Below are 18,386 nucleotides of genomic sequence, written 5' to 3' on the forward strand. Positions count from 1 at the left end.
TCCGAGTTTTATGTGAATAAAGAATAATATTTTTCAATCATAGGTAAATATCTGAAGGTTTAGTGTTCAATAATATTTTTTCTTTATGTATGTCAGTAACCTTTATAGCAATGAGTTTTGCTACGTCTGTCTGGAAGGAGTTCCCGTGTCTTGGCATAGTTTAGAAGTAATTTATATATTTAATAAGTTCGCCTACTTTGTGACATTGTTAAAGTATCTATGCATTAATTAAAATAGCCATGTATTTTTATCAATATATAATTTATTTTCTATATTACGATTACACTTATATAATATAGAGTATAATATATTTACAGTAAGATAGGATACCACATAAATGGACTGAATCTTAAATGACGATGAACACTGCCAATGCAATATATAACGCAGTGTCGCCAGTCTAGAACTTAGGTCTTCTCTGGGAGGCTCAGTCTGTGAATCTTGAAGTGGATTCGTGTCCTGAGTGGGGATATGCAAAACACCTCTGGTGGTGGCTCCTGGCCTAGTTAGCTGGTGGCTGGTTTAGCCGGGGGCGCTGGAGTTACAGGGTCTGCTGAGCACTGCTCGCGATAGAACTGCCGCCCTCACTTTGCTCGCTGCCCACTGCCCACCTTTCCAGCATCATAGCTGAGTTTCCCTTTAAAGCAAACAAAACAACCATACATGCTTTTTGTTATTTATACTAATTATCTCAAACAACAACTAACACAATGTATTTGTTATCTTTTAAGTTTATGTAGATTCTTAACAACTTATAAAACAGTATTTTTCTTAATCTATCATTTTCTCTTTCTGAAATAAACAAAAATAAAGTTTATCCACTAAAGATCTTCTTCATTAAAACCTCAATCATTATCCTGAATATTTTTTGTGATAGAGTTGTAAGTGCAAACCTATGTTGGGTTATTGATAGGAATTTTTTCGCATATACATTAGCGATAAATCATGACTCGTGAGCCATAATACCAGCTCAATAATTTTGTACAGCTGAAAGAGTCGACTCAATTGGACGGGAGCTGTGAGCTCAGGGCGTATGAGCAATGAGAATACTGCGCTCACCCAATACAGTTCCCTCGGCAAGGCTCCCCCAATACGGCTCCCAGCTCCCAGATTAGGCATATGAATGATCGTACGACCCTGGTACTAGTACGCTGCCTCGTACCACGAGAAAAATAAGGTGCTAGGTAGATAGTAGATGTAGGTACGTATCTCTAAGTCCAGATGTCGGACTGTCAGATGCCGTTCATGTCTCTGAGTATGTAATAACAATCAATACTTAAATAATTTTAATGGTGCTATTTTTCCATTCCCGTTCCGTAACCGTTCAATTGAACTGTGGAACTGTTTACCGGGTGCTGTACGAATACGGCTCATCAAAGAGCTAGCTCAATTGTGCAGCTTGTTCATGAACGACTCATCGCTAATATACATACATTTTAAGTAAATATGTTCCATGAAAGTGACTGTATCGACTTTGGAATAAAGTTCAAATACATAATCTCCAATTTAGCTGCCATCGAATCACAGCAATTATCTTAAAGATATCGCCAGCATAACGAAAGAAATAAGATTTTACTGAAGGCATTACTATCGGGTGTTGATCAACCAATTTCGACTTTACCGACTGAAATTTCATGGATCATATTTGTGACAGCCGCATATATGAGACGCTCTGTAAAAGTCTCATATATGATACACCTCGTCGTATCAATAGAAGTTTAATATTAAGCCAATGAAATCCCAAAGCGAACAAAGAGTTATTATATATGTCAACCTAAGATAAATGTAGATTAATTTAATTGATGCAGGAAACTAAATTGTTGTAATCATGCTCGTAATGAACTGCTATACAAATATTCCTTTCACCACTACCGTTGCGTGTTAGTGAAAACTGCTATCATCTAAGAAACCACTTAAGTTGCATTGTAGAGTGAATAGAAATAAAGATGTCTAATTAATTGATTATCAAGTAACGATGCTTACATACCATACCTGTTTTCCTCGCTAAATATGAGAATTTTAGGTAAAGCAAAAAATAAAATTGGTTATAAAAGCTGTTAAAGATTGATTATATTTAAATGTAAAATGAGTGAAATGGTCACTATATGTGTGTAGCCACTACGCATGTATGTATGTATGTACATTGTGGGTATGTATTTTAATGAATGTCTAAAACTTACACAGATCACTGAATATAATGGATTTGGTTATTTCATTTCACTCATATTATTTATTATTACGTTTTGCAATTTTTTCATTCAAAGAATTATTAATTTAATGAAAAACAGTATAATAATGATCTGTGTTTGAGAAGTAAACACTGTGAAACATTTTACACATATTTTATAAGACATAATAAACATCAGTTGGGGTAAATGCGTCTATTCAAGCTTCATCATTCAATCTTTAATTTTTTTTTTTAAAGTTCCACCAACACAGGAAGAACTCTCATATACACAAAATTTGACTAAATGTAACTTATTACAATTCGCGGGCTTAAAGCCAAACAACGTTATCACAAAAAATGTATAAATAATTCTTGGGCTTAAAGTCAAACAATGTTTTATACAACAAAAAAACATACCAATAATTCGAAGGCTTAAAGTCAAACAATGTTAACCGCTAAAAACATATACCAAAAATGTATTGATATATTTTTTGTACCTAGATAGCGTTATTTGACTTTGAGCCATCAAAATATTGGTATGTTTTTGTAGATAACAGTTAGAACCTAGATTTTTTTTGTAGATAACGTTGTTTGGCTTTAAGCCCTCGAATTATTTTGAAGATGAAGGAGATAGAATTGTCGCAATATAGCCCCATAGGAAGAAAATCCAACTGATTTTAAATAAAACACATTTGAAAAATCAGTGCTATTCAAAATTGTAAAATATATGAAAGTTGAGACAATATTACTTTCTACAGCTTATACAAATTTTCATTGTTAATATTATAGCAGTGATTTTTCTATACATAAAATAAAGTGAGGATACAAAAATACATTTACTTTTATGCCTTTCCGCAAATTCAAGTTGTTATTTTGGTAACTTTGAAGATTTAGGATTGATTGTTTCACAGAATTTAAACAATTCATCAAATTTCAAAGTTAACTTTCAAGTTTATTGAAAGCTATATTTAAGTTTTGTTATTATTTCAGTTCTGTGAAGCACCTGGCCCACAATGATATAATAACAGAACTCGAATAGGACTTTCACAGAACTTGAACTTAACGTTGAAAATTGATGAATTGTTCAAATTCTGCGAAACAACCCGTCCTTAGAGATGGTTTAAGAGGGTTAATGATTCATGTTATCTTATTGGCAAATTCAAAGCTATAACTTATTTAACACTCAACTTGTATCTTGAATATACATTGTGCATAATAGAGTAATGGTAAAGTTTCACGGTGTTAACTGGCTGAGATTAAGTGCGGGGTGGTTGGATGGGTGGTTTGTTTGGTGGATATGTTGGATGGTTGTGTGGGACACTTACATATAAGAGGTAATTACCAGCATAGTGTGGGAGGGGTGTGGGGGCGGTGGGGGGCACGGCGGAGGCTCCGGGCTGCAGCCCTGGGGCTCGTATGCCGGCTCCCCGAGGGGAGAGGCCGCTAAAAGACAATATAAAACACACCAGTCAAATTTAAATAAGTTATCTTTTTATTCAAGTTACATACATCTTGGCATAATATTCTAGAAATTTATTCAATCGGTACTAAAAGTTTTCATTACTATGGCAGCACTAAGCTTGTCCTTGAAATTTGTTCTTCACATTCGAGTTTGATACTTAAAGTTCGTTACAAAAAAAAAAAAACAACATAACTCAACGTTTTGTACGTAATACTAAGGGGTGAAAGCCAAAAGTTAAATATAATCTATTAAGATTAAAAACAACATAATTAAATAAGTAAGGGATTTTTGTTGTTGTTTTTTTGATAGAACTTTATTTTGTTCTAATGAAGTTTTGTAAGTAATGAAGCAGTCGCCGAGAGTGCAAAAAGTTGGACTTCTTTGTTAATTTCAACAAAAGTTTTAGATACAGATTATTTTTTCTTCCATTCGAAATTCGTGTCAGAGAATTAATTGGGGAAAGTTAAATCATGGCTCGATGCATAAGTTCTAAGGAATTATTTTTTTAAAGTAAGTAAGTACATGCATAATATTGGGCCGGTATATCAGTTGCAGATTGGCTTGAGAGATAACATCTGTCAAGTTGCTTTCTGGTAGGAAAAGTTATTGTATTTCATAAAAAAAATCTAGCAAGAAAAGCCTAGTGATACCATTACTAAAAAATACTGATTTACCGACCTATATGTATTTGTGCTTGCATGTATGTTTGTTTGCAAATTGATTTAATCTCGAAATGGTTTATGATTCTGACTTAGTGTCGTCTACCAAGCACACGACCATTTGAAATGAGCCAATCTTTTTGATCCGCTCGAAATTTGTAATAACGCAGTTTATCAACACTTTATTCAGAGTTCGGACTGTCTTGATATACTAAGCAGCTTTAAGTCGATTAGAACTGTCAATCATCATTGCCGTTTGCGGGCACGCTTGCAAAAGTCGACTAATTACCGATATTGATAAAAAAATCTTTATCGTCTTAGGTAGTCGAGTTAGATCTCGTACCGGAGCTCAGGAGTTGAGAGAGTTATCAGGGGTTAGGATAGAGCGAGGTAGAGGGTACCTGCGGCGGTCAGCGATAGCACCCAGCGGCTCCAAGATACACAGCAGCCGCAGCACAGTTGCACGGCGGCGCGACGCAGAGCGCGGTGCAGGCAGAGGAACAGGCACGGGCTAACGGCCGCGTGCGCATGGGACACGTGAAGGGTTATCTGGAACACCACAACATTTTGTTATTTAAAATACACATCTCTCCATGTGTCATTTCTTCTGTGGAATGGCATCCATACCACTCTCGCAGATTATTTTAGAAACCACCATGAAGTGCCACGTCTACCATCAATCTCTCCCTGAATTATCTTGTATTTTTCGTTCCTCACTCTATGACCAAGACGTGTGGGCCGCCGTGCTTACCATGAGGGTAGAGGGGCTCTAATGGATACAATGAATAGAGTCACCTCATAGATCAGCCGGTGATGAGGCGTGTATATGACAGAATGAGCGTTACTAGGAACAAGGGTCCCCTGTAGACCACCTAGGCCGCCGTGTTGTTACCATGAGGGTAGAGGGGCTCTAATGGATACAATGAATAGAGTAACCTCATACATCAGGCGGTGTTGAGGCGTGTGTGGACAAGATGAGCGTGACTAGGAACAAGGGTTCCCTGCATATCGCATAGGCCGCCGTGTTGACCTTAAAGGGAGAGGGGCTCTCAGAGCTGGCCCTGTGCAGGTGCAATAAAAGCAGTCTCAGGAGCCAAAGCGCTGATAATATCTAACGCCTAACACAGCACCCCTGAGGTTTTTACTAGAGCCATGCGCCGTTTGACTCAGGGCTGGCTTTGGGGGATCTAACGGACAAAATGAATAGAGTCACCTCATAGGCCAGGCGGTGATGAGGTGTGTGGGTGGACAGGATGAGCGTGACCAGGAAAAGGGGCCCCCAGCAGACCACGTAGGCCGCCGTGCTGACCATGAAGAGGCGCACCTTGCGCACCCCCTCGCGCTCCACCCGCTCCAGGTAAGTACGCATGCGCCTCTGCTCGTCCACGGCACTCTGATGAACATAATTAAATATCTCATTTAATCAACATCTTCATAACTGAAATAGGCTTTAACGTCTTAAAATACGAGAATATTATAACATCATTAAAATAGTAGCACTATACATCTTCCACATAAACGTTTAGTTTTCTAATTGTGTTTTGTTTTTGTACAAACATAATTGACAATCCAATTCAAAGCGCAGGCAGGTTTTCAGATAGATAGAAGGGAGGTATCTACAGAAGATAAGTAAAAGCATGTCAACTATCAAATATAGTTGACAACAATAATTATTCATTGTTGTTTTTCGGCTTCATTTAGTACCTATAATTTGAGTGAGAAATATAGTCAGCCATTATAAATTTATGGAAGCATCACATTGGGTTTAAAGCCATGCAGAATTAAATAATAAAAGTTTATTGAAAGCAGTGGCATAAAAATGTTTATTCGTACACACAAATTCACAGCAGGTACCTAAACAGAATTCCCAGTTTTCATATGGACCCTCATATTATAATTAATAATAATATATATTATTCATTATAATATAAGATTAGATGATCGTGCAGTTATAATAATAACCCAGGCGTCGCAGGTCCAATCACCAGCTTCCTTATTCATCAGTCCTCTATCACTGCACAAGCAAACTTAAAATGTGATGGAACTAGGAGGAAATCAAATGATACCGTCAATATGTTTGCCCTTATAAAAAATAACAATTAGTAGCATTATCTTCAATTAAATTTGCTTTCATGTGAATAAGCTCTAAAATTTATTCCGGTAAATTTTAAATGTCGGATAGATAGATATTTAAATCGTTTGATAGTAAATTTTATTTATTTATTATTATTTTTACTCCACACATGAGGCCCTGAGGAAAATAATTTCCCTCGGGGAAAATGTTAAATTCTATGTCAAATCTGGGGATGCTATGTGAAGGGTCTTTTTGAGGAGAGGAAGGAGTGAACATGGTTCTTAAAGAGACCCATGATGTAGGAGGGAGGAAATACAGAGGCCGGTAAATCGTTCCACCGCCGAGCTGTTGAATTCAAGAACGAGTCGTAGAGCGACCCGTTCTCGTGTAACAAATGTCAACCGTGTTGGACACGCGTTTGTGTGCCGAATAGATCAATGTCGCTAGTTCCTCGGAGCATCTTCCATTATAATACCGATAGAACAAGGAAAGCATACCAACCTGACACCTGTGCTCTAAATATTGCAATCCGCTTGTTAATCTAGGGGAATCTATCAAACGGACTGCACATTTCTGTACTGAAGGGGTTTTTTTAGGTATTTTAGCGCTCCTGATCAGAGGTGGCTACCAAATTCAACAATGGGGAGCACTTGCGATTTGTATAGGCCCAGCAGTTGTGTACTATTAAAGTATCTGCGGGCCCTGTAAGTACACCCAGCTTCTGTAAGACTAGCTTGACCCTGGCTTCGATGGAACCTCCGTGCGTGACCTGGTCACTTTGAGCTACACCAACAAGCATATCAATGGAAGGCATTTAGGAAAGATTGCTTCTTTTGAAGGAGACTAGATTGTCATTTAGATCCCTTCTAGACGTAATCAGATATGATTAGGTCTTGAAAACAAACTCTTGAACTTTGCAGTTTTTTCCGTCTCGAATTAAACTATTCAAATGCAATATTTTTTTAGTTTTCTACGCCATTTCAATCATGACCTACGGAACTTAAAAAAATATCCATGTTATAAAAAATAAATTTAATGAAATTTATGAAAAAAGTTCTACAGCGAAACCTTATACACCTCAAAATAGACCAACGCCATAAATTTATTTATTTTGTAAGAAACAAACAGCTTTTATATAAAATACAATGATAGATATAAATATACAAGTTAACAAGTCAAGCCACAGAAGTTTCTTATGTTATAGTTCATTGGAAATGAAGTTTTAATATCTTAAAATTAATTTGGTGTTAAAGGAAGGGGAGAGGAAGAGGATAGGAGATACTCCCGATACACTCCATACTCTCATATTAATAATCTATCGTACGCATTACTTCATATCGATATTTCTTTAGGTTATTACCATAAATGTCAATGCTCTATAATTTTGTATTATATTGTGGACATATACGAGGACCCTAATTTTATTAATTTAAAAAAGTATTTACATCTGCTGAGAGATATCAAGTAAAGCAAGGTATTATAAAGCTAGATAGTTAGTTATAGAGAATAACTAGTGCCGATTCTTGCTGAATATAATATTGCGTTTGACAGATTTCAGGATAACCAATTTAATTTGGATTTATGATCCCAGTAACGTGATGAAGAATGGTCCTTGCTCCTTTCTTATCTGGTAAATCCAGCCAGAGTTATATATTATAATCCCGTGTCATACGGTTTCCTGCGGTTTCCTAAAGTAGCGGTGTCCGGGTGTTTCTTTTCTACTCCACTTTCTTTGGAGATTCGTTATTTTCACCCCGAAAGCGGAAATTATATTTCAAACCATGTCCATTTACCGAGGGGAAACGGGGAACCGGTTTCATTAACATTTTAATTTCTTTTGATGCTTCTACGGAAAGTCTTTTATTTTATTTCCGTTGCGTTTCATGTTACGATCAGTTATGCGGGCGGTAGATACCTATTTGTCTAAAAAAATCTGTAAAATAATTTGATTCTTGTATTTTTTTTAAACTTTATTAATTAATCAAAAGGTTGTGTAAAATATTTAAAGGTATAAATAACATGTAAAAAATAATTTGCTAACCATTTGATTCAAATATTTACAGCAGAGGCGTGGGAATGCTGTCCTTGCTCTACAGATATTTCAATGGAAGATGCTCCGAAGAACTAGTGTGATTGATCCCTTTGACACCGGTGTGTTGTCGAGAAACACGCCAAACATTTGTAGACGGTTGATATTTGCCATGTGAGAACGGTTCGTTTCTAGAACTCCTTCTAGAATTTAACAGCTTGGCTGTGGAACGATATGACGGCCTCTACGTTTCAATACTTTTCCTCAGGGTCTTCTGTGTCACGTTAAAAAAAACCACTACCTAAATAAGTTCAGATTTTTAATTCGAACAATTTTCCATTCAGTCGGTACCTATCTACTCCCGACATAAACCAACATAAATTGGGTTTAAGGTTTTAACAAATTTAACCCAGTCGCCTTATATAATATCATGCAGAAATGGAATATAAACTAATAATTATTTACGTAATTGTAAAAAGCATTCACTTTGTGGCTCATCATAATTTATAATAAAAACACATACATTTGTTTTTGACCACTATTGTTTTATTTTCACTCTACGGGTTTCGGAAGAACCCTTCCTTCGTCAGGAGAATATTAAAAACTGATCTACTACACAAAATATTGACATATATACAGGGTGTATCGGCACTAACCCGACAAACTTTAACCAGCTATTCCTTAGCACATTTGGAGTAAAAAATGTTATGTGCACTTTGCTGTCCGGTAACGTTTTTTTTTAATAAAAAATTAATTAAACATATTTTCACCACATGTCACCACTGTTTTATCCTTTGTCAAAATTTGAAAGCAACATCGCAACTCTCGCGTGTTGCTGCGAACGAAGCCCGTATTACATAATCCAGTACCAGAAAAGAAATATTTTATTTAACAATAATGATTATTCACATTTTTCGTATGCGAATCACTGATTGTCTTCTTGTATTGTACACATCAGTTTTATTTTTGTATCTAAATTGTTTCACCTCTGGAATGCTTTGGTTTCACCTCTTACGCGTTTCACGTATTAAATAGTCTAATTTTGAAACTAAGAAACTAATTAGTAGATTTCCTGAATTTATAATCGAAGTCCAATAATTCTGAGCACTTTTAAAAACAATTTTCCTCACTTAGGTACTTATCAATAATAATAATTGGATTATTTGAACAGCGCCGTTGTTTTTTAAATCACCGTAAGTGCTCTGTCAAAATGTTACTTGCTAGGCTATCCTACAACGTATATTTTTTAATAAATTTAGTTATTTACAACTTCGCGGAATGTGATTTATGAATATTATTGCTTATGTTAAAAGCCTTCCAGAATTACCGGAATATAACGAGCAGCTTGACACACTTAAGTTTATTTCCACTAATTTGAAGGTACAAAGAATGTATAGTTTTAAAAACAATCCCGATGAATCAAAAAACGGTTCATATAAAACTGCTGCGCAACACACTGAGACAAAGGAAAGCACTCACACAAACGTCATGACTGCATTGGATTGACCACCTGCAAATGAATGCTGCCAGATTGCTAATTTATTTAAACAATAATTATTAAATTTTATTTAAAATATCGCAATTTTTTTAAAAAATCGACAATAAATTACAACTATAATTTAAAAAAAATATTCTTAACCCCACGCTTTTTCGTAATTGATTAATTAATTCAGAATTTAAACGTTGCTTGAAATGACTAGCCGTATTTGGTGACCAGATCTGAATATCCAGGTTCAGAATTTAAACGTTGCTTGAAATGACTAGCCGTATTTGGTGACCAGATCTGAATATCCAGGTTTAGAATTTAAACGTTGCTTGAAATGACTAGCCGTATTTGGTGACCAGATCTGAATATCCAGGTTCAGAATTTAAACGTTGCTTGAAATGACTAGCCGTATTTGGTGACCAGATCTGAATATCCAGGTTTAGAATTTAAACGTTGCTTGAAATGACTAGCCGTATTTGGTGACCAGATCTGAATATCCAGGTTCAGAATTTAAACGTTGCTTGAAATGACTAGCCGTATTTGGTGACCAGATCTGAATATCCAGGTTTAGAATTTAAACGTTACTTGAAATGACTAGCCGTATTTGGTGACCAGATCTGAATATCCAGGTTCAGAATTTAAACGTTGCTTGAAATGACTAGCCGTATTTGGTGACCAGATCTGAATATCCAGGTTTAGAATTTAAACGTTGCTTGAAATGACTAGCCGTATTTGGTGACCAGATCTGAATATCCAGGTACTTCCTCACCTTCCACTCCTTCCCTTAGCCATAAAACTTACCCCAATTCAACATAAAAATTGTTTAAATTATCGGATGTAATGAAATGCATAATAATTAGACCCCAAAATACTTAATTATTCAGGGAAATAAACCCCTGAGTCATCAGTTGGAAATACCAACGACATTAAGTGAAATTAACAATGCAATAATCCTATTATTGCATTGTTTAAAATTTCACTTAATTATTAGCATTAGCAAATAATATTGGGATTAGCAAATAATAATTTACGACAATTTACTCGGAAATCAATAAAGCCAGAATAATAAAAAAAGAAAGTTATCACTTACGTCGTCTGTAAGTGGCTTTACCAAAGTTTGATAATGCCGTCAGAAGGTGAAACAGCTGTCACGCGTAATAATAATTACAACTAGCAGAACTTGTTTATAAACACACTGTTTTTATAAATTTTTTAATAAGACTGTTAAAATAAAAAAAATCTCTAAATTGAAATGGAGTTCTACAAACTAAACTTAAAATCAAATAAATTTATTGCGAAGGTTCAAAGTACTGTACTGTAATATTATATTAAATAATTTTTACGTGTTTAATTATTGTTTAAAGTCAGATTAAAGCGATTAAAAAACCCACCTGGCAATTCTTATTCGAGTTTCGTTGTTTTTACGTATTGGCGCGCTTACAAGCATCAGTCGTCTCATTTTTAACCATTAATATTTAGTGTGTAGGAAAGAGAGAAGACGCTTTTCGACACACTTGTCGAAAAACTTGTTGAATGCCGACGGGCATACTCTTCTACAGATTTTATTAAATATTGATATGTAGGTAATATTGATGTGTAAATGAATGACATTGTGAGAATTTTACCAATAAATAATAAATGAAAATGCGGACATGTAGTTTATGTTAATTTTTTTATTGGAGCATTTGTTCGAAGTGACTACCATTATTTTCGATGCAAGCGTGTAGTCTTGTTATATTTTGATTATTTAAGTTTGCAGGATTTGCTTTAATTTCTGCAGCGGCTTCCATCACTCGTTCGAGCAGTTGCTCTCTTGAGGCTATTGGCTTAGCATACACTTTTTCCTTGAGAGCCCCCCACAGGTAGTAATCCAGGGGGGTCAGGTCGGGTGATCTTGGTGGCCAAGCAATGGCCGGACTTCCACGGCCTATCCAACGACCAGGAAACTCGACATCCAAGTAGTTCCGCACGGCAATCGAATAGTGTGGTGGGGCTCCATCGTGCTGGAACCACATTCTCCGTAGTAATTCGAGGTTCACATCTTCCAGAATCTCGCCCAGTTGCACTTGTAAGAACTCCAAATACATCGGTCCATTTAGTCTGGGAGGCAACTCGATTGGACCGAGTATTTGATTTCCCAGGATTCCTGCCCACATGTTGATGGAAAATCTGTCCTGGCTCGACGACTCCCGAACAAGCTTGGGGTTTTGTTCAGCCCAATGGTGCAAGTTGTGCACATTTAGCACTCCTGTTTTAGTGAACTGTGCTTCGTCGGTAAACAATATGTTTTTCATGAAGTCTGCATCTCTTATGACATTATGCAGCATTCTTCTGCAGTACACGACTCTGGAAAAGTGGTCATTCTCCATGAGGCCTTGGCAGCGCCTATAGTGAAAAGGTTTGAGCCCGTGCTTCTTCAGAACTCTCCATACCGCCATGTGTTCCCTGTGTCCTATCATCAGAGCGACCCGACGCACGGACAGCGTGGGGTCTTCGGTAATTAAGTTCAGGATTCTCTCCTCAACTGCCACAGGAACGATGTTGTGTCCTCCGCCGGCGCCTTCAATCCGTCCGATGCCACAGTCACGCAATTGTTGATACATCTGAAACAAAACAACAAATAACAACTGCTTTTATTATTCAGCTCAGTAATAATGTCAAATAAACAATCGCGGGCTTTTTCACTCATTTTATTTTTAAAGAACACTTATTTTAGGCACATATCAGAAAACTTACGTTTTCTCTTCATTTATTTCATTTTTTTATAGTAAAATGTATAACAAAGTGTTTTAAATTATAATTTTCTTAACTAGGTACGGTTGATATCTTGGATTCACAGGGGTGAAATTGAATTCAAGTAATTTAAATAATCCCATGGTGAGAAAGGGAGTGAATTCAATTGCAGTGAATGATGCATTTATTAGAGATTAAAATTAATTAACTTTTTAAAACGCCGTTTAGTGACCACTGAACACAAATCACCTAAAGTACAATTTACATTTTTAAAGTTGGTGGCCCCTTGTTATGTTTTTAATGTTCCCAGTTTAAATTTCAAAAGCGCTTTTTGGCATTATCAATGAATGTAAATAGTTTCAATAAACAATTGATAGGGTACAAACCTGGACAAAGGTAGCATGGTGTGGGACGCGTCTTCCAGGAAACCTCATGCGATACTCCCTTACGGCTGCTCGTGAATTTCCATTGCAAAATCCATAAACAAAAACAATATCTGCTTGCTCGGCAGGTGGATAATTGAGGGGCATATTTCAACAGTAAAAACTTAGATAACAAAACAAAAACGAAACTAGAAACTTGATGACATGCGAACTCCCAAAACAGCACTGACCACTGATACGAGACGGGGTGGCGGGAACCACACGGGACTTGAGACAGAATATGTGTGAAAGAGATGACAGTAGCGCGGCGTTGCCAATTATTTTACCCCTATACTGTGGGCAGTAGCGGAGTGTGGAAATTTTATTTATTTTTTGTTTTTAAAAGAAAAAAAATGTTACCGGACAGCAAAGTGTACATAACATTTTTTACTCCAAATGTGCTAAGGAATAGCTGGTTAAAGTTTGTCGGGTTAGTGCCGATACACCCTGTATAGAAAAATGTTAAGTGTTTGAGGGAGGGGTGGACAAAGTGTAAGGGGTAATTACAGGAATTCCAGGAAGAACAGAGCGGTTAACTGGAAATATGTCTAGAGTAGGACTATAAGACAGATTAATTTGGTTATTTATTATACTGGAGTTATTATTGAGGGATTTTCTGATTTCAAGTGCTTCTAAATTATCTAATTTTTTGCCTTTGTTACTACGGTGAAGAATTTTAACCCCTGTATCTTTACTAAAAGTATGATCGGTGGAAATGAGATGATTGGCAAACTCTGAAAAATTATTGTTATTTAAACATCTTAAATGTTCCGTGATTCTAATATTTATATCCAAGGGCTACCCATGGGAGCTCCTACTAGCCCACTGTTGGCAGATATTTTTATGAATAACTTAGAAAATAAGATTTTTAATTGTAAGTCATTACTTTTAAATAATGTTCTCACTTGGAAACGATATGTAGACGATATTTTATGTATCTGGACGGGAACAGAGCGGCAACTAACTAAATTCCTTCTTCTTATAAATTCATTTCATAAAAACATTCAATTCACTGTAGAGGTAGGCAGTAATGCATCGATTAATTTTCTGGATTTAACACTAACTTCAATAAATAATAGAATTGAATTTAACATCTAAAACAATACTGGTCAAAATAGTATATTAAAGTCTTTTATTATATAAATGTCTAGATTGAGCGTTCGAGCGACGAAACGCCAAAAAAAATATCAGCCAACTGTTGGCTGATAAGCTCGTTCAGTCCGCTCAGTTGCGAAACTATCGCTGTGCGGTAAACACGTGTTGTGTGACATTTGAAAATGACGATTTGCGCTATAACAGTGTGCAGAAATTACAAAGGACGATTGAAAATAACTAAAAATGTTACCTATCATAGGTAAGTTACCTTTTCAAAGCCATATAATAACCATTTAGTTAAAGAAACAATTCAGTTTTAATAGTATAATTTAGTCTTACCATCGCATCGCCTTGACAACGCCATATTTTGACGCATTGTTTACAGGGTTGCCTGTTCTTCAAATTAAAATACCCACATAAGGTAAAAATTGCAAGGCGCAAATGACGCCGTTCTATTTATAAAGAACATTAACTTTAAATTCAGTAAATTTAAATGATTCGTCTCTTTAAGAAATATAAGAATCTAGTAAATAAAAAAAATTTCCCATGAGTGCGTTGTTAATTTTAAAATAGGTTTTAATAATTACCCAAAGTACACTATATATAATAATATTATAAATGTGAAAGATTGTCTTTGTGTTTAAATGTTTGTAAATTCTTCGCGTTGACACTATATTTAAAAAAGTTATGAAGTTATTTCCACGTGATGCATGAATTTCGGATATATTCCGTATGATCACATGTAAACGTACCTCAGGAATTTTTTTTGAAGTTGGTCAATCATATTTATGTATTTAAGTTGATAAGGTATCCAGACACTACCTTTTAGGTAGGTATAGATTTACCTGGTTGTGGGCCACCTTATTTAATTGACGATGATAAAAATTTAAATTTAGACACAGCGATACCTGCCGGCCATTTGGCAGCGTCTAGGAATGTATCTTTCTTATTTTCCGTATTTCTTGTTTATTTGTTAAAAATAATCAAATAAAAATAAATCTCTTTTAACAATGATTTTCTTTTCATTTATATCATTATATTTATGTAGAAAACTATCTTACTTAAATGAATTCAAAATTAAACGAATTATAGGTCCCGCAAAATCGAAACATATTTTTTCCAAACTTTTTTGGGAAATACTAGGGAGCTGGTATCACTCAATACGCCTACAGTGACGTTAAGCGCTTACGTCAACGATATAAGTTGCGTATACTTGTGTGCGTGACACGCACACAAGTATTTCAAATCTGGCCTGTTCTTTCTGTCGGAATAACAGTGCGACACTCTATCTAGACATTTATATAATCAAAGATTAAAGTATAAGTGGATAAACAGGTCTTTAAAACACGCGCGATTTTTCGAGCACGACGGCGTAGCCGAGTGCTCGAAATAAAGCAAGTGTTTTAAAGACCAGTTATCCACGAATACTTTACGCTATTTCTTTTTATTGGTACACTTTGAAAACATAAATATTGATATTATTATAAAAAATTTGGAAATAAGAACTATTAATGAATTCGTGATGTGACATCACAATATCTTGTTGTCATGGAAATGAAAAACGCAAACATTAATTTTTGTTTTTGTAATGTTTTATTTGACGTTTAAAATATTCCTGTCAGATTTTCACATTTTGTTGATTTGTTGATGTTGCCATGGTAACTTTAAAAAACGCGCGTTCCATAAAGTGCGATTTAAACACGCTAGAGCGTACTTTAAATCAGTGCTCCGCAACCTTTTCTCACCTACGACACACCAAATTTCTTCCTAGAATTCCGCGGCACACCGAAAGCTAAAATATATAGGTATTGAATTAATTTCTTGTTTTTTATTTGAAAAGTATACATATATACATATGACTATAACATATTTATTTTTACGGAACCTTAATAATTATTATAAAATAATAATAAATTAATGAGCGATTAATTGATAAATTAACCTGCGCTTGTTGCAATGAACACAAAAGTTTTATATTCGGCTCGATTTTTGACAGCGCAACCCGAAGTTCTTGGTCAAGACCTTTTCAGCATGACCGATTATCATTTCTAATTAATACAAGCGTTGAAAAACTTTGCTCACATAAATATGTCGTTGAAAATGGAATGCTTTGACGGAAATGCGAGGATATTCTTTTTTAACACAAATCCAGAAAACATCTAATGGATCTTCGGAGAAGTGAAGTTTTAATGTCATATCATTATTTAAATCTGTAAATTCCTCTCGAAGTTGCAGAGGCAGTGCTTCTGTAGAATTTATTGCATTGGTTGCAAAGGGATTTCGAATCCAATCGTATTGTTCCGTATTAATGGAATAAAAATACTGACCAAATTTCTGCTGAAGCATACTTAAATGTTGTTGGGCCAGATCCACAATTAATTGTTTGTTTTCAATTGTACTATGGTAGGTCCTTTGGTACATTTCCAAACATCCTTTTTGCAACTCTTTCTGCCATAGTTCGTTATTAAGTTCATTCAAATGCTCGAATATATCAGCCATGTATGAAAGTTTGGCTATCCAGTAATTATCATCGAGGTGCTGATATAGTTCGGGCGTATTTTGATTTAAAAGAAACTCACGCACCTCGTGACGAAGCTCAAACAATCTAGCTAAAACTTTTCCTCGGGATAGCCAACGAATTTCAGTATAAAACAATAAGTATTCATATTTGGCTCCCATTTCTACCCAGAGTATTCAAAAGATTCGCGAGTTTAGGGCTCTTCATTTAATTATGTTTATGATTTTAATGCATTCATTCATCGTGTTCAAAAGTTCCTCCGGTAAATTTTTGACCATCAATGCTTTTCGATGTATGTAGCAGTGTGTAAATTGTAACGTTGGATTTTACACAAGAGACAAAACCCTTTTTACTACCCGTCATTGCCGCAGCGCCATCCGTGCAAACAGCAATGCAATTGCTCCATTTAATATTATATATTTTGAAGAAATCATAGGTTACTTGAAAAATTTCTTCACCGGTAGTTCGTTTTGAACCTCCTTACAAAATAAATAATATTCTTTAATAAAGTCCTCGTTAACGAAACGTACAATAGCTATCAACTGTGCTTTATTTTTAATATCGGTTGTTTCGTCGATCTGAAGCGCAAATTTTTCAGCCAATAAAAGTTTTCTAATCAGTGTTCCTAATATATTGTAAATACGTCTTTTAACAGTATCGGCAGACAATCAAAAATAGACAATATTATGAAAAATATTTTGTCATTGTGTATTAAATACGTAATGATATATTTTAAAATGTCAAATTCATTGAATTTGACCGCGGCACACCTGTGTCCGGCTCACGGCACACCTGTGTCCGGCTCACGGCACACCAGTGTGCCACGGCACACCGGTTGCGGAGCACTGCTTTAAATGAGTAAAAAAGGGCACCAATAAAAAAAAATTATGTGTTTTTATTATAAAGAATTATTTACTTTATTTAAAGAAGCAAACGCCTTTCCATGACATTTCTAATTTTAAGAGATTATATTTGTCGAAAAAATTGAGAAATCTAAATAAATACTTAATGATGTAAAGAAAATAACAAACGAAACACTTTATTTAGAAAACCGGAAAAAGTCACAAATCTCATAATTTTATGTGAAAGAAATTAGAGAATAATGTTTTAAAATAAGGAGACGGGAAAATAAGAAATTTGTTAGGTAGGAAAGTGTATGAATATTCAAATAAGTAGCAACATATACCATTCCAGGCGTATAACTGTCAATTCATCATCAACATATAAATGTACAGGTACAGTTCAGCGCCAGGCTTCGGTTGACCGACTTTTCCATATCCACTCTATTATTCCACTTCGGTAGTTCCAGCCCCTAAAAGGCAGCGAACAATTCCATTCTTCGGGAGTTGGCGAAACGGTTTTGAAAAATAATTTACGCTAATCCTAAACCTGGAGAGAAGGGGCGATATCACCCGAAACCCAATACTGCTGTGGCCAATGAAGATATAAACCGATAAGTGTGCGTTGCGGGCGTGTCCGTGTGCCCAACAAAACTAATCAAATACAAGAAATAAAATAGGTACTAAGTGCCAAAAAAAATGAAGCTGAGATGTAAGGTTTTAGTGAAGAAATCTACAATATTTCATGAAAACACCTTTCATCTTTTATTATCTTAAAATATTTTACCAATTTTACGACATATTTTATCAATATAACAAAATGACTCACCTCCGTTATCAGACATATGCATACAAATAAAATTTGAAATTAATGGTATTTAGTGCCTATTTTAAAAATAATA

General features: G+C 35.4%; 1 protein-coding gene across 8 annotated transcripts in view; it reads right to left on the reverse strand.

Annotated features, from left to right (window-relative positions):
• Positions 1-509: 509 nt before the first annotated feature.
• Positions 510-18,386, reverse strand: part of LOC149426892 (uncharacterized) — a 298,356-nt gene continuing 280,479 nt past the window's right edge. For 6 of the 8 annotated variants that reach the window (XM_089634013.1, XM_089634015.1, XM_089634007.1 and 3 more), the window contains 4 exons: positions 5,502-5,681; positions 4,690-4,837; positions 3,510-3,610; positions 510-637 (listed from right to left, as the gene is read on the reverse strand). In XM_089634013.1, coding sequence (XP_089490139.1) covers positions 542-637; positions 3,510-3,610; positions 4,690-4,837; positions 5,502-5,681 — 525 coding nt within the window. In that variant the 3' untranslated portion in view covers positions 510-541. Of the gene's footprint in view, positions 638-3,488; positions 3,611-4,689; positions 4,838-5,501; positions 5,682-18,386 lie in introns of those variants that run through there. The other 2 variants (XM_089634016.1, XM_089634017.1) reach the window with 2 other exon arrangements.

This window comes from Hesperophylax consimilis, chromosome 1 (assembly GCF_061612785.1).
Source record: "Hesperophylax consimilis isolate HC1 chromosome 1, BYU_Hcon_1.0, whole genome shotgun sequence".
Taxonomy (NCBI): domain Eukaryota; kingdom Metazoa; phylum Arthropoda; class Insecta; order Trichoptera; family Limnephilidae; genus Hesperophylax; species Hesperophylax consimilis.